The 16,233-nt window shown below is 34.2% G+C and overlaps 1 protein-coding gene across 4 annotated transcripts; it reads left to right on the forward strand.

The window, feature by feature from the left end:
* Positions 1-10,581: 10,581 nt before the first annotated feature.
* On the forward strand, positions 10,582-15,778 carry LOC122314717 (acyl-protein thioesterase 1-like). Of its 4 annotated transcripts, none has more exons than XM_043130271.1 (10): positions 10,582-10,726; positions 11,371-11,462; positions 11,618-11,732; positions 12,827-12,863; positions 12,966-13,035; positions 13,265-13,369; positions 14,063-14,213; positions 14,383-14,465; positions 15,184-15,277; positions 15,367-15,778. In XM_043130271.1, the coding sequence occupies exons 2-10, from the start codon at positions 11,432-11,434 to the stop codon at positions 15,446-15,448; spliced, it is 768 nt and encodes a 255-aa protein (XP_042986205.1). In that variant the 5' UTR covers positions 10,582-10,726; positions 11,371-11,431; the 3' UTR covers positions 15,449-15,778. The 4 variants fall into 4 exon arrangements, with proteins under 4 accessions (XP_042986205.1, XP_042986206.1, XP_042986208.1 ...); XM_043130272.1 differs by lacking the exon at positions 10,582-10,726 and adding an exon at positions 10,746-11,012; XM_043130274.1 differs by lacking the exon at positions 10,582-10,726 and adding an exon at positions 10,838-10,877.
* The last annotated feature ends 455 nt before the right edge of the window (positions 15,779-16,233 follow it).

The following is a 16,233-nucleotide window of genomic DNA, read 5'->3' on the forward strand; positions in this document are numbered from 1 at the left end:
TCTATTAATATCATAAAGCTACGAATCTTAAATCATTATCGTCCTATTTGATTCTGTAATAAACTAGAGATATACCATTCAGTACGAGGGCATTGAACTTGGACAGAAGCTTAGACGGTTCTTGCAAGAAAAGGAAAAAAATAATACGAAAACGAAAACGAGATATGACTGTGACCATTGCCGAAGGGTAATCTTCGTGGAGAGACTAGGAATCAGAAAGATCATTTGAATTACCATGCTCGAAAGTTCGAAACCGATAAAATGTTACAAAACAATGCACGAAATGACTGTCTCAATTTCAAATTTGTTGTTCCTCTTTTTTCTTTTTCATTTTTTTCCTTCAAGAGGTCACGAGCCTCAAGCAGTGACATGGGATCGATCTGCGCATCATGTTGCTGCCTTCATCGATGTGGCTAAAGCATTGGAACCATTAATGCAGGTCATGGGTTTTATGTCTTTACGTAAAGCAGAGATTAAAGTACTCTTAAGTACCACGAAGCACTCAAAATTGAAGCTAGTTAGGTTATAAAAAAAAACCCTAGTGAGAGAAGCTCCATCTTCTCTCTAGAAACAAGGCAGATTTTCTTCCGTCCAAGGGAGGCTTCCACCTCCCTCCATCTCTTTGTTTTCCCGTATAGCTTAGTTCCTTTTCTGTTATCTTTTTCCTCTGTTTTGTAGCCTTTAGTTTTCTGTTTTCAATCAAGCGTCGTTTGGGCGGTGGTTTCGGTGGTCGAAAGCTCCACCTCCTGGTCAAGGAGCCCGAAGTCTTTCTCCAATATATCTCGCAGAGTGGTGGTTGCACGGTGGAGGAGGAGGGCATCGTCTGCGTTTTGGTCTTGGCATGGTGTGGTTTGAAGTGTCTTTTCTGAGTTTTGACCACCATTTTATACCACGTAGCTGGGCGTGGTGGAAAACAGAGTCTCTGGTGTGGACGGAGTTCGGGTGCTTTTGCCGCCAGAGGTATTTTGGTTTCTTGCAGGCTTGGATGTAATCCTGTGGGATTTAAGGTGCTCTATTTCATCCATGGAAAATAGAGTGGTTTTCAGGATTCAGGCTAAGGTGCATGGGAGGATAAGGTGAGCTTCTGGGGTGGAGTCCGAACGTAACCCAGCGTGGAGACTCTTTGGGTGGCGGCTGGAGCGGGGAAGGCGCAGTTTTTTTGAGGTTTTTTTACTTTCGGTTATGGTTTGTTTCTAGAATAAATTATGTGCTGGTCTCCGATTTTGTTTCTGATTCCGTTTCATCTAGCCGATGTGGTGTATGGGCTGGAGGGCTGTTATGGTTATGGGGATGAAGCCAACGATGGTGAGAAGCCCTTGTGACCTTGATCGGTATATCTTGCTTTTTCAAAATGATGGGTTGGCGATGGTGACGGGATGCAGAAAGTGGTTTGTTTTGGCTGGTTTGTTGTGAGCAACCCTTGTGCAGGAAATGCGTGGTGCAGGCTGACAGATGCGCAGAAAGTGGTTGGGCAAAAGGAGTAAGCGTACGACGCTGAAGAGAGCATAGAGTGTTATCAATTTTTTTTTTATTAGTCTGTTATGGGTGTTTTTAATCAGGATTTTAATAAATATTTTAGAAATAGGTAAGTACCTCTCATCTTTGAGGATGAGGGTTGTGAGTCTTCTCCTCTTATAGAGGGTGAAGGTTAGGTAGTGCCTCTCCTCATTTGGAGGGTGATGATGTTTTAGTGTTGTTTTCTCGCAGACGAGCCAAGATGAACACTTCTGTTTTTAACAGAGTCTTACATCTCAGTATGGCGTCGTCATTGGAGAGTTTAGAAGTTTTAGATATAGTCCGACGTAATGAAAATTATGTACGGAGGAGCGTACAACCGATAGTAGTTGGCTTGTAATCGAGACTTGGTACCCGTAATTATTGGTCACAGCTATAACTTTCTTCATTCAGTAATGAATTGAAGTCTATTTCAAAAAAAAAATACCAAGAAGCACTCATGCATGGCGCAATTTGATTTGGTAAGACGTATTATTAAGAAAAAGATGAAGTACGAGCTACAAAAGATTGATAGACAAGATGGAGTGTGATATCCCATATATTTCACATTATTTGAGAATCTTTTTATAAAATTTCAATGAGTTTCAATTATATCATTAATTAATTTTTTTTATAATATAAATTATGTGATTTATGTTATAAACTATCTTGAATTGTATGACCACATTTAGCTGGCCGTCAAATGTATAGTGCTAGTAGTCAAATGCATAGTGCTAGTGCATAGTGCTAGTCATAAAATGCATGGTGCTAGTCGTCAAAAGCATAGTCTCTTTTATACTCCTATATATATTGTTGTATCTTTTAAAGAATTCATAAGTTTTCATAACCTCTCTGAACTCTATCTCTTTCTCTCTCCTTTTGAAAGTTTTATAACACGTTATGGCTCTCTCTTTTCAATGATTTCATAACACGTTATCAGCACGAAAGTTTTGACGATTTTAAAGCTAGTAGTCCTCTACTTCAAGTAAGTTTTTCAATATATTTTTGTAGTTTCCAAAATTAATATGAAATGTTACATTACTTAATGAAAACTCTATACTTATGTTCCTGATTTATATATGTAAAAAATGTCAAATCTTACAAAATTGGAATTCGTTGCTCTTGACATTTCTGAGAAAAATTATTTATCTTGGATCCTTGATGCTGAGATCCATCTGGATGCGATGAACCTGGGAAATACAATTAAAGAAGGAAATCAAGGGTCCCTGCAGGACTGTGCTAAGGCAATGATTTTCTTTCGGCACCATCTTCATGAAGAATTAAAAACTGAGTATCTAACGGTGAAAGATCCACTTATTTTATGGAATGATTTAAGGGAGAGATATGAACACCATAAAACTGTAATTCTCCCAAAAGCTTGTCATGATTAGATGCACCTGAGATTGCAAGACTTCAAGATTGTTAGTGAGTATAACTCTGCACTCTTTAAAATAAGCTCGCTATTGAAATTATGTGGTGAAAAAGTCACTGATGATGACTTGTTAGAGAAGACATATACTAATTTTCACGCCTCGAATGTGCTCCTGCAGCAGCAGTATCGAGAGCGAAAGTTCAAAAAATATTCTGAACTTATATTTTGTCTTCTATTAGCTGAGCAAAATAATGAGCTTTTGTTAAGAAATCACCAGTCACGTCCTACTGGTTCTATATCATTCCCTGAAGTGAATGATACTAGATTTACATCATTCCCATAAGCGAATGATGCATCTTTTCAAAGAAAACGAGGACGTGGACATAGTAGGAAAAATTATAAAAGTGCAGGTCTTAGAAGTGACCACACTAAAAGGGACAATAATAGATATACACCGTACCACCAGAAGTGGTTCAACTCAGAGAAGAGCAAAGGTTCTCAAAACAAATTTTTAAAAAAAGATGAAGATGGATGCCATAGATGTGGTATGACTGGACATTGGGCTCGTGTCTGTCGTACAGATAAGTATTTGGTTGACTTATACCAATCTTCTATAAAAGAAAAAACAAAAAAATTTGAAACAAATTTTTCTGAACTATCATATGCTTTAGATTCTATAGATGGAGAAGATATTACAAGTTTTGATGTTTCTGATTTCTTTGAGGATTCTAGTGGTAGAGTTGATCATGGAAGTATTCTTTTTTAATTAATGTATTTCCTTTATCTTATTATAAAATATTTTTATATCCTGCAATGTTTTGTAATAATGAAAGTTTTATTTATTCTTTTATACTTGTTATAAATTATTGATGATATGATTTATCTGAGAATGGAAATGGAGCATCCCTGAAGGATCGCCCTAAATCAATAATTTTATTGAGTATCTCATATGAGTGATATTTGTACCAAAAGCTCATTATGATTTATGCACCTGAAGTTGCATAATTGAAATTGTGGAAAGAATATATATTTGAATGAACGTCTCGAATGTGCTCCTGAAGTAGCAATATCGAGTATACTCCTGAAATAGCAATATGAAATGCAAACGTTCACAATGTATTCTAAATTTGTATCAGGTCTTTTAGTGACTGAGCAAAATAATGGGCTTTTGATAAGAATCATTAGTCACGTCTTACTAGATCTATATCATTCCCTGAAGTGAATGATAATGAATTTATATCGTTCTATTCCCTGAAGTGAAAAGAATGATGCGTTTCATTCAAATAAACTAAGAAATTGGACGTGATAATGAATATCTTTTCAGGTCAGAAGCTCGTATTGGAAAAGCTATAAGCTTTCTCTTTGAGATGATATTATACAAATTATTGAAGTAAATATTATGATGCATCAAAAGGTGATATAATTCAAAATATTTGTATCTTTTCATGGTTATCTTGATCATCTAAAATCAATTACGATAAATCGAATGATTTTCATATGGACGTCCATAAAAGAAGCAGAAGATTCTTTTATTATAAAGTCTTACCACCAGAAGTGGAAAGAAAAATTTGCTTGAAGCAAATAAGATGAAATTATTCGACGTTATCTTGATTATCATATGTGAACCAGAAGTTCAAATGATAATTAAATTTTGGATGCAATAAGATAAAAATGTCTCATATTCTAGCTGCTAAAATCCCAGCGAGGATTGAAGTCCCTGTAGGACAATTAAGAAATTCAGCAGTCTGAAAGCATGTGAGACCTATTGATACAAAAGGTACTGCATCTCAAAAGAGAAATGTACAAATAATTTGGCGCCCCTGAAGAGGCCATACCCACAAAACAAGTAATAAAATCCATCCAAATTTTTTGTATAAAATTCTCCTATATAAACTCTTGAAGAGTGCCTCCTGAAAAGGTTTTTCATGAAAATGTCTTCTCTTGAAGAGGGACAGATACCTGAAAATAACAAGATCTCGTTACATTTCATGAATAATAGAGAAATTATGGATAGAAATAAAATCATTGTCGACAACGTATTTCCATATGAGATGGCAATTGACATTACTAGAAGTAATGATGAAAGTGAATCAAGAATCGTCGAAGAATACGACGTAAAATATTGGCCAAATTTGAAAGAAACAATTCTTGCAGAATTGATTCACTAATAAAATATGATGCATCGGGACTTATAGTTCAAACACCTAAAGAGGTGATGCTTGTTGAATGTTAGTGGGTATTTATGGAAAGGAAATAAAAATGTGATATATAAATCACGAGTCAGTTTTTCAATTCCTGCAAAATTGATATCACTAAGTAAAATGTGATAAATATGGACTTGAAATCCAAACACCTAAAGAGGTGATTTTTGTTAAATATCAGTGGATATTTATATACATGGTATAAAAAGTCTAAAACTTTTAATATGAAAATGTGATATAGAAATCACAAGTTAATTTCTCGAAGAAACAATATTGATATGATTTTAAAGTGGTTGAAATCATATTGAGATTTTTATTAGCTTGAAAGTTACCGAGAGTTTGGATATGCATGATTAACTGCATATTTATATGGATCATTGGATTATGATATATATATGAAAATCCCTGAAGGATAGAAAATTTCTGAAGCTTCTAATATGAATACATTTGGAAATATGTATTCTATCAAGTTTCAAAGATCCTTATATGATCTAAAGCAATCCAAACGCAAATAGAAACAAGCTATTATTGCCGTTTATATATATGATTTAAATATCATTGAGACTCCAGAAGAGCTCATGAAAACTGCACATATTTGAAATATAAATCTGAAACCCTTGCGGCTTCAAGGGGAAGATGGATGATGTTATTAGTCATGAAATACCATCTTTTAATACAATTAGTATTTCATATTCATATTATGGGTTTGATAAGAAGTGTGCATTATTAAAGAAGAAATAAAAGGGAACACACAGAACATCTACCAAAAGATAGAAACACAAATATAAATATTTGTGAAATATTATTTTATTATCGTGAAGCAAGAATTACAGAAATTTGAGGCACTTTGCCTCATTCTTCAAACGCTCTCGTTCTTCAAGAATCTGCATGGCATCCCTATCTAAAGGGGTGGGCAATCGAAAAGAAGATTTAAGTAAGGATTTTAAATTCCTATTCTGTTGTTTTATTGATTCTATCTTCATGTTGGACTCCAGAAGAAGTCGCTGAAGTATAGTAATATTTTCGTGGAGATTGTCAACTCCACAAGTTCTGGATTGCAGTTGCTGAGAAAATGCGACAATGGATGATGAGTATCGGGTACCAAGACTCACAAGCTCATAGAAAGTTTCATTATCTGACCTATGAGTCAGATCATTATATTGCATGATAGCCCGCCTGACACCTACAGAGGAGTTGAAAATCAGTTGTGCTTGTCTGATCTTAAAAGGTTGGCCACCGTTTTTATTAAAAAATGAGGTTAGCGGTTTAATGTTGATGAATTCTCCACTAACTGTGTTATTTACAAGGACTCCAGAAGAGTACAACTCCAGAAGAGTAGTGATGAGCAGAAAGATCCAGTTGTGATTATTTTATCAACGTGGATCAAGTCCACAGTTAGTTGGATGTACATATACGAGTTATCTTTCAGATACACATAAGAAGATCATTGCAATTCATGAGAAGAAAGTTAAAATTGATATCAAGAAGGTACGGTCAAGTAAAAATCTGGCAGATTTATTCACTAAAACATTACCAACTGCAACATTTAAGAAGATTATGCAGAACATTGGAATGCGGAGGTTTGAAGACCTATTATCATACACTTTTCAGGGGAAGTAATGTCTTGAAGACTTGTGTTGATTGTACTCTTTTTCCTTCGTTAAGGTTTTATCCCACTGGGTTTTCCTTTGTAAGGTTTTAATGAGGCAATCCTAAAGCACTCGGCGATACACATGAATACTGTACTTTTTTTCTTCGCCATTGGTTTTTTCCCACATGGTTTTTCCTTGGCAAGCTTTTAACAAGGCATATTCTTTAAATATGGTCATCCAAAGGGGAAGTGTTATAAACTATATTGAATTGTATGACCACATTTAGCTAGCTGTCAAATGCATAGTACTAGTGCATAGTGCTAGTCGTCAAATGCATAGTGCTAGTCGTCAAAAGCATAGTCTCTTTTCTACTCCTATATATATCGCCGTATTTTTTAAGAAATTCATAAGTTTTCATAACCTCTCTGAGCTCTATCTCTTTCTCTCTCATTTTGAAAGTTTTATAACACGTTATGGTTCTCTCTTTTCAACGATTTCATAACAATTTAGACATTCTATTAAGGTGTTTACATTGAGAATCTTCAGCATGGCAGCTATATATTGCCAGCCCCAAGGATCGTTGTTTAATGAAAGACGAAAGGAATATTTTTCTCTTTTTTTCTCTGGGTAGAAAGATGAGAGGAGCCTGAGAGAGGAGGTAGGGGTAGATTGGGTGTTAATGAAAACTTTCCTTCATTCACCCTACTACTTTTTAATTAGCATCTAATTTCCAATCAGTCTCGTCTGATTAAAAATAAGGAAAATGCTAGGATGCTCCTTCCCCGTGTCCTCTCAAAGTGACCGTTGGTCACAAATTTATTTTTTTATATATTTTTTTTACTTAGTGATTAAGGAAGTGATTTTAAGTGTATTGGTATTTTTTTATATTTTTTAAAAATATTTAAATATATTAAAAAAATCTGAAAAAAAATGAAAAAAAAAAATTTTGCTGTGCGGTCAAAAGGAACGGTGCATTTTGGGCGGCAGAGTAGCATTGTCTTAAAAGTAATAGTTTTTTAAACAAAAAAAAAAAAAAGTGGTATAAAAAATATTTGAGTCTTTTTTGTGTGGAACAATGTGAAAAAAACTTTATGACAATCAGAATGGTATAAGTTTAAAAAGTATGGGCCTGCTGCATCACAATTACCCAGAGAACTAAGCATTTGACAGAATCAACTTAAATAAATAAATGAATGGACTTTGTAATGATACAGCCAGCATGCATACAGCTATACTACTAGAAGATGCTCTGCTGCTTTCACCTGTTCTGATTAATCTTTGACACGTCCAGCATGTTGTCAATGAAAAAAACCTTAAAACATATGTTATCGTAAAAATATTATTGGTGCTTTTAATTTTTTTAAAATGGTAATAAACTCCGCAATTAGTAATGCATTTAGCAATTTACACACCAATCTGTCTGTGGAAAAATTAAAAATAGCTGTTGCTGCAATATTTTATATGATAAAGATAATAGTAAGTAGTATATGAAATCTCACATTATTTAAAAATAAAATATTCTTATTTTTTAGACTATAAATTATGTGATTTAAATCTTCTATTAAAGCGTTATAGCCGCCATGAATACTTTTAGATGTATTAAATATATATATATATATATATATATTTATATATATGCTTTCCTTAGCAAGTTGGTTAAAAGCGAACTGAAAAGCGGTGGTAGCTCATGGGTTTGATCAATCATCTTCTGCATAAAAACTGGCACATTACTTTGAGCATATGAGAGCTTGAAAAGATGTCAGAACAGGGACAATATTTGTGGTGAACATGTGGAATGTCTCAGTAATTTAAAATACCCAAAAATTCCCAACAAACCATATATTTATAATAAACTAATCTGATCTAACTTTTTGTCCAATCTTCATTCTCAGCCATCCTTCTGTCACATTTAAATTAGTTTCTTAATTGTGTTATAGACTTTGTACCAAAATCAGTGGTATCAGCATATATATATATATATAGATAGATAGATATGTATCAACTTGTTTAAATAATGTTGCAAACCAGTTCCAATATCTCCTGATTATAATTTATTCCCAAGGCAAAGGCTACCTACATCTACGTATACCCAACTGATTTTACGTAAATATTAATTTGTGTATGATTCTGATTCTCCCACTTATGCTGTGGATGGTCTAGAAAGAGATCGATGACCATTTGAAAGGGTAAAATGTTGTAAAGCCTTTATGGCTTTATAAAAGGCTACCATTTTTTTTAGTCTTTGAACTTTTTTTTCTTTTAATATTGTGGTGAAGGATTAGAAAATTTCGACCCTTTATTTATGTATTTTTTTCTGTGGTAAAAAGCTCGTGAATTTCTGTCCATAAACATTTCATTTTCATTTTTATAAAATTTACGAGAACAAAGATAATCTAACTATAACATATTTCTTAATGTGATATTTAGATAGTGAGTTGAGATGAGATAAAAATTAAATAAAAGATTATTTTTTAATATTATTATTATTTTAAAATTTTAAAAAGTTGAATTGTATATTATATTTTATATGAAAATTTAAAAAATTTATAATAATTATATGAAATGAGATAAGATAAGTTAATACTAATACTCTATAATCTTCAACCTTCATTGCCTATATATGCCAATGACAATATTATTATAAAAGAACTGCTACAGACATAAATATATTATATAAAAATAAATTTATAAATTGATGTAATTTTATGTGATCTGTTAGATTTAATTTATAATAAAAATAATTTTATAATTTAATATATTATATTAAATCATATTATGAATAAAATCAATACATATCTAAAGTATTTATCTTATTATAAGCATATGCACCAAGGTCGTGGATGGGATCCAATTCTTGTTGAAATATCTCATGAAAGATGTGCATGAATGGAATGACGTATCCAATCTCTGTTAGGTGATCGTCAGTTAATGCCACTTGATGGGTAATAAATATCTCTACAAACAGAAGAAATTAATGAAGCCAAACACTGGATATGAGTAAATACATGTCTCAATCACACGACTTGTGACAGATGACCCTCCATGAATCGAGATGCAAGTGACACACATTCTTCAAAAATGTTTGGCCCCCCATTATGATAATACACTTCATGTTTGGAAAAGACAGCCTCAACCTTTCTTCAAGTGCTACGTGACTGCACAAATTTGTCACCTAGTGTAGTTCATGGACCTTAACTTCTCTCTACTTGCCATCACATCTTTAAAGAAGAATTGGACTAATAATTATGTAACGACTTTCTTAAAGTCATGTCGCAAAGAGATTATAATTTGTAATTGTTGTTTCTAATTGTTTTCTGGTCTGACGTATGGAAAATGACAGGGATTCCGCTTCATCTATCCCACTCTAATTTTTTTTTTTAATTTTTTATATAATAATTAAGAAAATATTATTTAATAATATTATGAATTTTTTTATTTTTTAAAAATATTTAAAAGTACTTTTTTATATATTTTTTAACACTTTTAAATATTTAAAAAAGAATAAAATTCACAATATTATTAAACAATATTTTCTTAATCATAATGTAAAAAAAATTTGAAAAAAAAATTCATCAGGATGCTTTAATGAGATAGGGATCCCTAGTATTATTCCTGACAAATTTTACAGAAATTATATAAAAATAAATTTATAAATTAATATAATTTATATGATACTTTAAATTTATTTATAATAAAAATAATTTATTTATTAAAATAAGTTTGAGATTGAGATTTCGAAAAGAAATGTCACTTTCCTGTTCGAAGTTTATGATTAGGGTTTGGGATTATAAAGAAAAACAAAATTGTAAATATGCACATATCCGAAGGGTATTTTAGTCATAAAAATAGTATTTGTAAGGAAATACAAGGGCAGTTTCGTCATGTAAACATTATTTTGTAATGAAGTGACGGGGGGTTTATTTCTGTCTGTAGTAATAGTATGAACAAACAAAAGTGAAGGAGGTGACTCAGGGGAGGGAAAGTTGTGGGAAACAAAGAAAAGCAAATCAAACTATCAAAGAGGAAAGAGAAAAAGCCCATATGCTTTTGTGTTTGTTCCGCCCCAGGTTGGTACAAAAAGCTTAAACCCCACTTTACCTTTTCGAGTCTTCGACTCTCCATATTCAATTTCATTGTTTTATCAGATCTTTTCTACACCTGCAAGTTCTTGCCGCTTTCATGACGACCTCATTGGCTTTGTGAATGTAGAATTTCTGGGTTCGTTAGCTAATGGTCATCTTCATCCAGAATAACCAAAATTTTTAAGTAAACGCTTTTGTGCGTGTGAAATGGGAGGGGGAAAGATTTTTTCTTTGTTACACGGGGTTAATATTCTTTGTTGCTGTAGTTGAGGTACTTTACTTTACATACTGTCCACTAGCATTGATTCCCTCACTCTGTGCATTGCAAACCAGAACTCTGTTTGCTCATTTTCTACATTGATATGTTTGTGGATTCTTCGCTCATAAAGAGTTCCTGCCCTTTTCCTTTTTGCCCCCTCCCCCCCCCCCCCCCCCCCCTTCTCTCTCTCTTCTCTCTCTCCTTTTTTTTGGGTGCCTTTCACTTTCTATATGTTTTTTGGGAAGTTTCAGACCATGCATAAATGTTGCAAACAGCAATAGCTGATGCAGATTCGTGGGTTTCATTTCCATTTCCACCCTCCCATAAGGGTATAAGTAGAGATAGTCAGTGTTGATTTTCTTCATTGCAGGAGCTCGTCTTAACCATTGCAACACGTAACCTCCAACGTGCAAACATTCGAGTGGGAAAGAATGAGTTACGGCAGCTCCGATATAGGTTCTGGTTAGTTTTTGTCCCTGCCAATGTCTCTGTTATCTATATACGTATGAAGCTCATGCAATTTTCAGTGAAGAGTAATGCTGTTAGTGCTATCCAGTTAATTAATCTTTAATCCTTCTGGGTCTTGGGATAATAACTCTGTCGCTTCAATGTTTTAGGTAGTGGAACTGCTACAAGGACATTTGAGTTCGGAAGGACCCATGTGGTGAGGCCTAAGGGGATGCACCAGGCCACTATAATTTGGCTGCATGGCCTTGGTGATAAGGGCTCAAGGTATTAATGCTAGTTCTTTACTGTATCTACCCTTGCTGAAACTAGCAATTTTGAAATAAGGGGTTTTTGGGGTGGTTCTTCTCTTTAGCAGTATCCTTCTTATTTTTTTCCCATTTTTTATGAAAAGTCCGTGAAGGAAGTACTATACCATTTTATAAGTTGGGTGGTAAGTGGATTTGGAAGTCATACACGTGCTTGACTTAACCATACCATTATGTGGTTAAACTATCACGCTTTTGCTCATCAATGGTTCTGTGAACGTGCATGGATCAATAATTATTGAAAATTGTGTGGGTTAACAATCAGCTAAATGAATGTATTTATTCCATACTTTTTAGCAGCATTTGGTTTAAGACTTGATCTCTTTCTCTTTTCCTTGAACATATGCCTTCTTTGAAGTCGTCAACTTCTTTTCCGCCCGAAAAAAAAAAAAAAAACCCAGAGGGAATCAGAGAATGTCAATGCCTTGTCCTGTTCTGCTGAAGTTTTTTTTTTTTTTTGATAATTAAGTTTTTGACCTCAACATCCCTTTCTGGAAGGATTATCATTATGGTTGATTTGAAAGGGAAGGGCAATGGTGCCATCAACCAAAACAAGTCTATTTGTCCTATTCTTCCTTCGAGGTCTTTCTGATTCCATGCTATTCTGGAAAGCCTTGAATCCAAAAACTTTATATGCCAATGCCTGGACTGAGGGACCACTTCTTGACTAACTTGGTTGTCCTTTAAACATGGCAACAGAAATATATTACCCATTAATGTTATATATCATACTAAGGCTTAAGTTAATTAGATCCTATTTTGCTAAAATATAAAAAGACCATATTGAGCAGAAAGATATATCGGCATATTGTATGATTTGTAACATTTTTTTGAAGGCCTGTTCTCAACTTTGTAAGTGGTCCCAAATTTAGAAAGTTAATATGATTATATATAGTTTATCAGATGGTTGTTGGTCTCCAAACTTCATGAGGTGTTCTGGCAACCATCTCAGTATTCTATCATTTTGTTATTCCTGCAAGTATGTTGTCAGTTTAAATGAAGTTAGCCAACAATGACTAAAGTTAATTTATATATCTTTGCTTTACTTTGCAGCTGGTCCCAGCTCTTGGAAGCCCTTCCTCTACCAAATGTAAGTATGTGTATGTTTTTACCATTGTTTATAGTTTCTAAATGCATGCACATGCATTACCCGCAGCCCTAATATCTGTTTCTCTTGAAATTTATGTTTCAGATAAAATGGATTTGCCCCACAGCTCCTACACGACCGGTAAAATTATTTGGCGGATTTCCTTGCACTGCCTGTAAGATTTACTGCTTTAAAAATAGCAACTTTGTTTTATTCTGTTCAATGATGCCTTTAATTTCGTGTTAACTGCATGTCTAAGATTTTGGCAGTGCATGCACAAGAGATAAGTTATCCAGACATTTATGGCTGGTTCTGTCCCAACAACTTAATGTCAATTCCATATTACCCTTTCTCTTTGGAACTTTGAAGAACATGGTTTAAAGTGCTTTGGCCATTTCTATCAGGGTTTGACGTTGGAGATTTTTCAGAAGATGCCCCTGATGATTTGGAGGGATTGGATGCTTCAGCAGCACATGTTGCCAACCTATTGTCGACTGAGCCTGCTGATAGTAGGTTTCTCCTTTGAATCCTCGATAGGTTTAAACACACTCTTCTTTTAGACTTGGCATAATTTTGTCAATAAGACAATTAAAATGTCTTTCCCTGATGCTTAGTAAATATCAAGGTGATCAAACATTGGGAACTACCTTGTCTGTCTTTAAGGCCCTCAAAACTGTAGTTTTCCTTATTCTCAAATTTACTAAAAAGATAAGCTAGTTTGTACATCTGACAGTAAATGATATCAGGTTGTTGAAAGTTTGACGTGTGTGATTGTGTTTGGTAAAAAAATATTGATTTAAGAAAATTATCGAGTCCGTGTAATTTGGACCCAACATGCGCATGTGCACACGCACACGCATGCATTTATCAATGCATAGTAAATGACATCAGACAGTTGAAAGTTTGACATACGTGATTGCTTTTGGTAAAAAATATTGATTTAGCAGCAAAATTATCGAGTTGGTGTAACTTGAACCCTACCTGTAAAAATATATATACATACATGTGTATTTGTGTGCATGTATGTATCTTTAATCGACTGGGAAATGAAGAGTTTTGAAGCTCTGTGAAAGCTGTGGAAAGATTCGTGCCTTATCATCCCCTTCTGATGAAGAAAACTAAATTTGAATTACAGTATTTCTTTCCACCACTTACTTTACAGTGCTATCTATTGCTTATACTATGTTATTTTGCCTTTACAGTCAAACTTGGTGTTGGGGGCTTCAGTATGGGTGCTGCAACTGCACTCCACTCTGCCATGTGCTTTGTTTCAGGAAGCTATGCAAATGGAAACCTTTACCAGGTCAACCTAAGTGCAATTGTTGGTCTTAGTGGCTGGCTCTCATGTTCAAGGTTTGACTTCTATGATATATATGTACACGGGCAAACGTGTAATAAACCAACACACCGGCTTGTAAACATGACCATCATATCCTCTTTGTTATCAGGTTTATCCAAACAAAAAACATCCTCTTTGCTATCAAGGAATATATTCAGTGTATCAGCCAATGTTTTTTTGTAGGATCTTGAGGAGCCGAGTGGAAGGGTCACATGAGGCAGCAAGGCGGGCAGCATCATTACCTGTTTTTCTCTGTCATGGGCTAGGTATACATATTAATCCTTCAGGTTTTTGTTATGTGATTTAAACTCATTTTACTGGAACTTTTTTCCCCTTTTTTTGCTAATTTCTGCTGGTGGGGGTTTAAAGTTATTCATTCCTATCACTCAAGTCATACCAAGGAGCAGCAAAGCTGCTGAAACACTTCTGTTGATACGAAGTTGAATATTTGTTATTAATTACACTTTACCCTAAATCTTTGAAAATCTGCTTTTTAACGATAGAACTGTTTGTGATGATGGGAAAAAATGCACTCTAGTATACACCCACACATACAGATACGCCACGCCACTATTCACACGGACAAATATATCCTTGCTGGAGCTTTCCATGGAAACTTATTGTTTGGCGATTACCAATCTTCTCATTGCTAGTTTTGTCACTCAGTTATCCATCTCAACAACTTCATCTATCTAAATTTGTTGATGACCCTTGATCGTGTAAAATTGTGTTACTACTGCTTTATTTTTCATCTGGCCAAGTTTCTTGATTACGTCTTGATTCTGCAGCTCAACTTGTATGATGTGGCTTTTAGTCAAGTTCATGTATATTTGTGTTCCATTGTATTTCTCCTATTCAAAGCACAACAAGAGACGAGACCAAAAGAAAAAAATTCATAATCACAGTGCTTTTGAACAAAACAAAGCAAAACGAAAATGAAATTGCTCTCTATAAATGGAAATACATTTCATTCTGATGCCATAGGTGATGATGTCGTTGCATACGAACATGGAAAGAGATCAGCGCAGACGTTAAGCTCAGCTGGATTTCAAAATCTCACATTTAGAACTTATAATGGGTACTCAAACTACCTTCAGCATGGAGTGAGGAGACTGATATTTGTTCTTTCTGAAAAGTTAGTCTCTCATGTGCAATATTGCTATGCAGGTTAGGTCATTACACAATCCCGGAAGAGACCGATGAAGTCTGTAGTTGGTTGACTGCAACGTTGGGACTCGAGGGATCTTGATCGTACTGGTGGGATAGGATGGAAGGAAAGCATATAAAATAGGGGTTCGGAGTGGCACTCCAGAATAGATTGAATGGATAGTATGATTGGCGGGCACGGTTGCTCTTTTCCTAAATAAGCTTTTTAACCGAAGCTCTCTTTGTATTTGGTTTTTGTTGGTCACTAGGGAATTTACGTTGTTGGTTTTTCTTGTCCTTTTAAAAATAAACTTACGAGGAGTGTGGAGTTCAATCGCAAGGATACTCAAGGACAAAGTGGGAAGATGGGGGTGTAGTCTACATGAATAGAATTTTTGTTTTTGATAATGATGAAACGTCCTAATGTTTTTTATACGAGTAATGTTATATATAATTATAGAGTATATAAATATCGTGCAGTCATTTAAAAAAGAGTGAAATTTATTATTAAAAAATTAATAATTTTTTATGTAAATTTTATATTTATTTATTTTTTTAAAATAATTATACAATATTTATATACTTACAATTTTAATTATCATTTTATTTTTGCAGTATTGGAGAAAATTTTGAATGAAGGAGAAAATGCTTGAAATTATGGGCTCAGACTTGGGCAGTGCTCGGTCCAAGTTGTAATAGGCCGAGGTCAGAGTAGAAGAGTTGGTCATACCAAGGGTCAGAATATTCTGTCCTGTGGCCTTCACTATTATATATATTGGGTTAAAATATCCCAAATTTGAGCAGTGTCTGCCAATGACGGGAGGATGTATCCTTTGTCAATAAAATGTAGATGATTCAACTTTCGAGATGGGTGGGTGGGGCTACCTC

This window comes from Carya illinoinensis, chromosome 7, assembly GCF_018687715.1.
Source record: "Carya illinoinensis cultivar Pawnee chromosome 7, C.illinoinensisPawnee_v1, whole genome shotgun sequence".
Lineage (NCBI taxonomy): Eukaryota > Viridiplantae > Streptophyta > Magnoliopsida > Fagales > Juglandaceae > Carya > Carya illinoinensis.

Bases quoted from the DNA above. Each gene is read 5' to 3' on its own strand.
- LOC122314717 (XM_043130271.1), top strand. From the start codon at position 11,432: ATGAGTTACGGCAGCTCCGATATAGGTTCTG. The intron at 11,733-12,826 runs GTATTAATGCTA...TTTACTTTGCAG, and splicing joins CTTGGTGATAAGGGCTCAAG to CTGGTCCCAGCTCTTGGAAG. The intron at 13,036-13,264 runs GTAAGATTTACT...CATTTCTATCAG, and splicing joins CGGATTTCCTTGCACTGCCT to GGTTTGACGTTGGAGATTTT.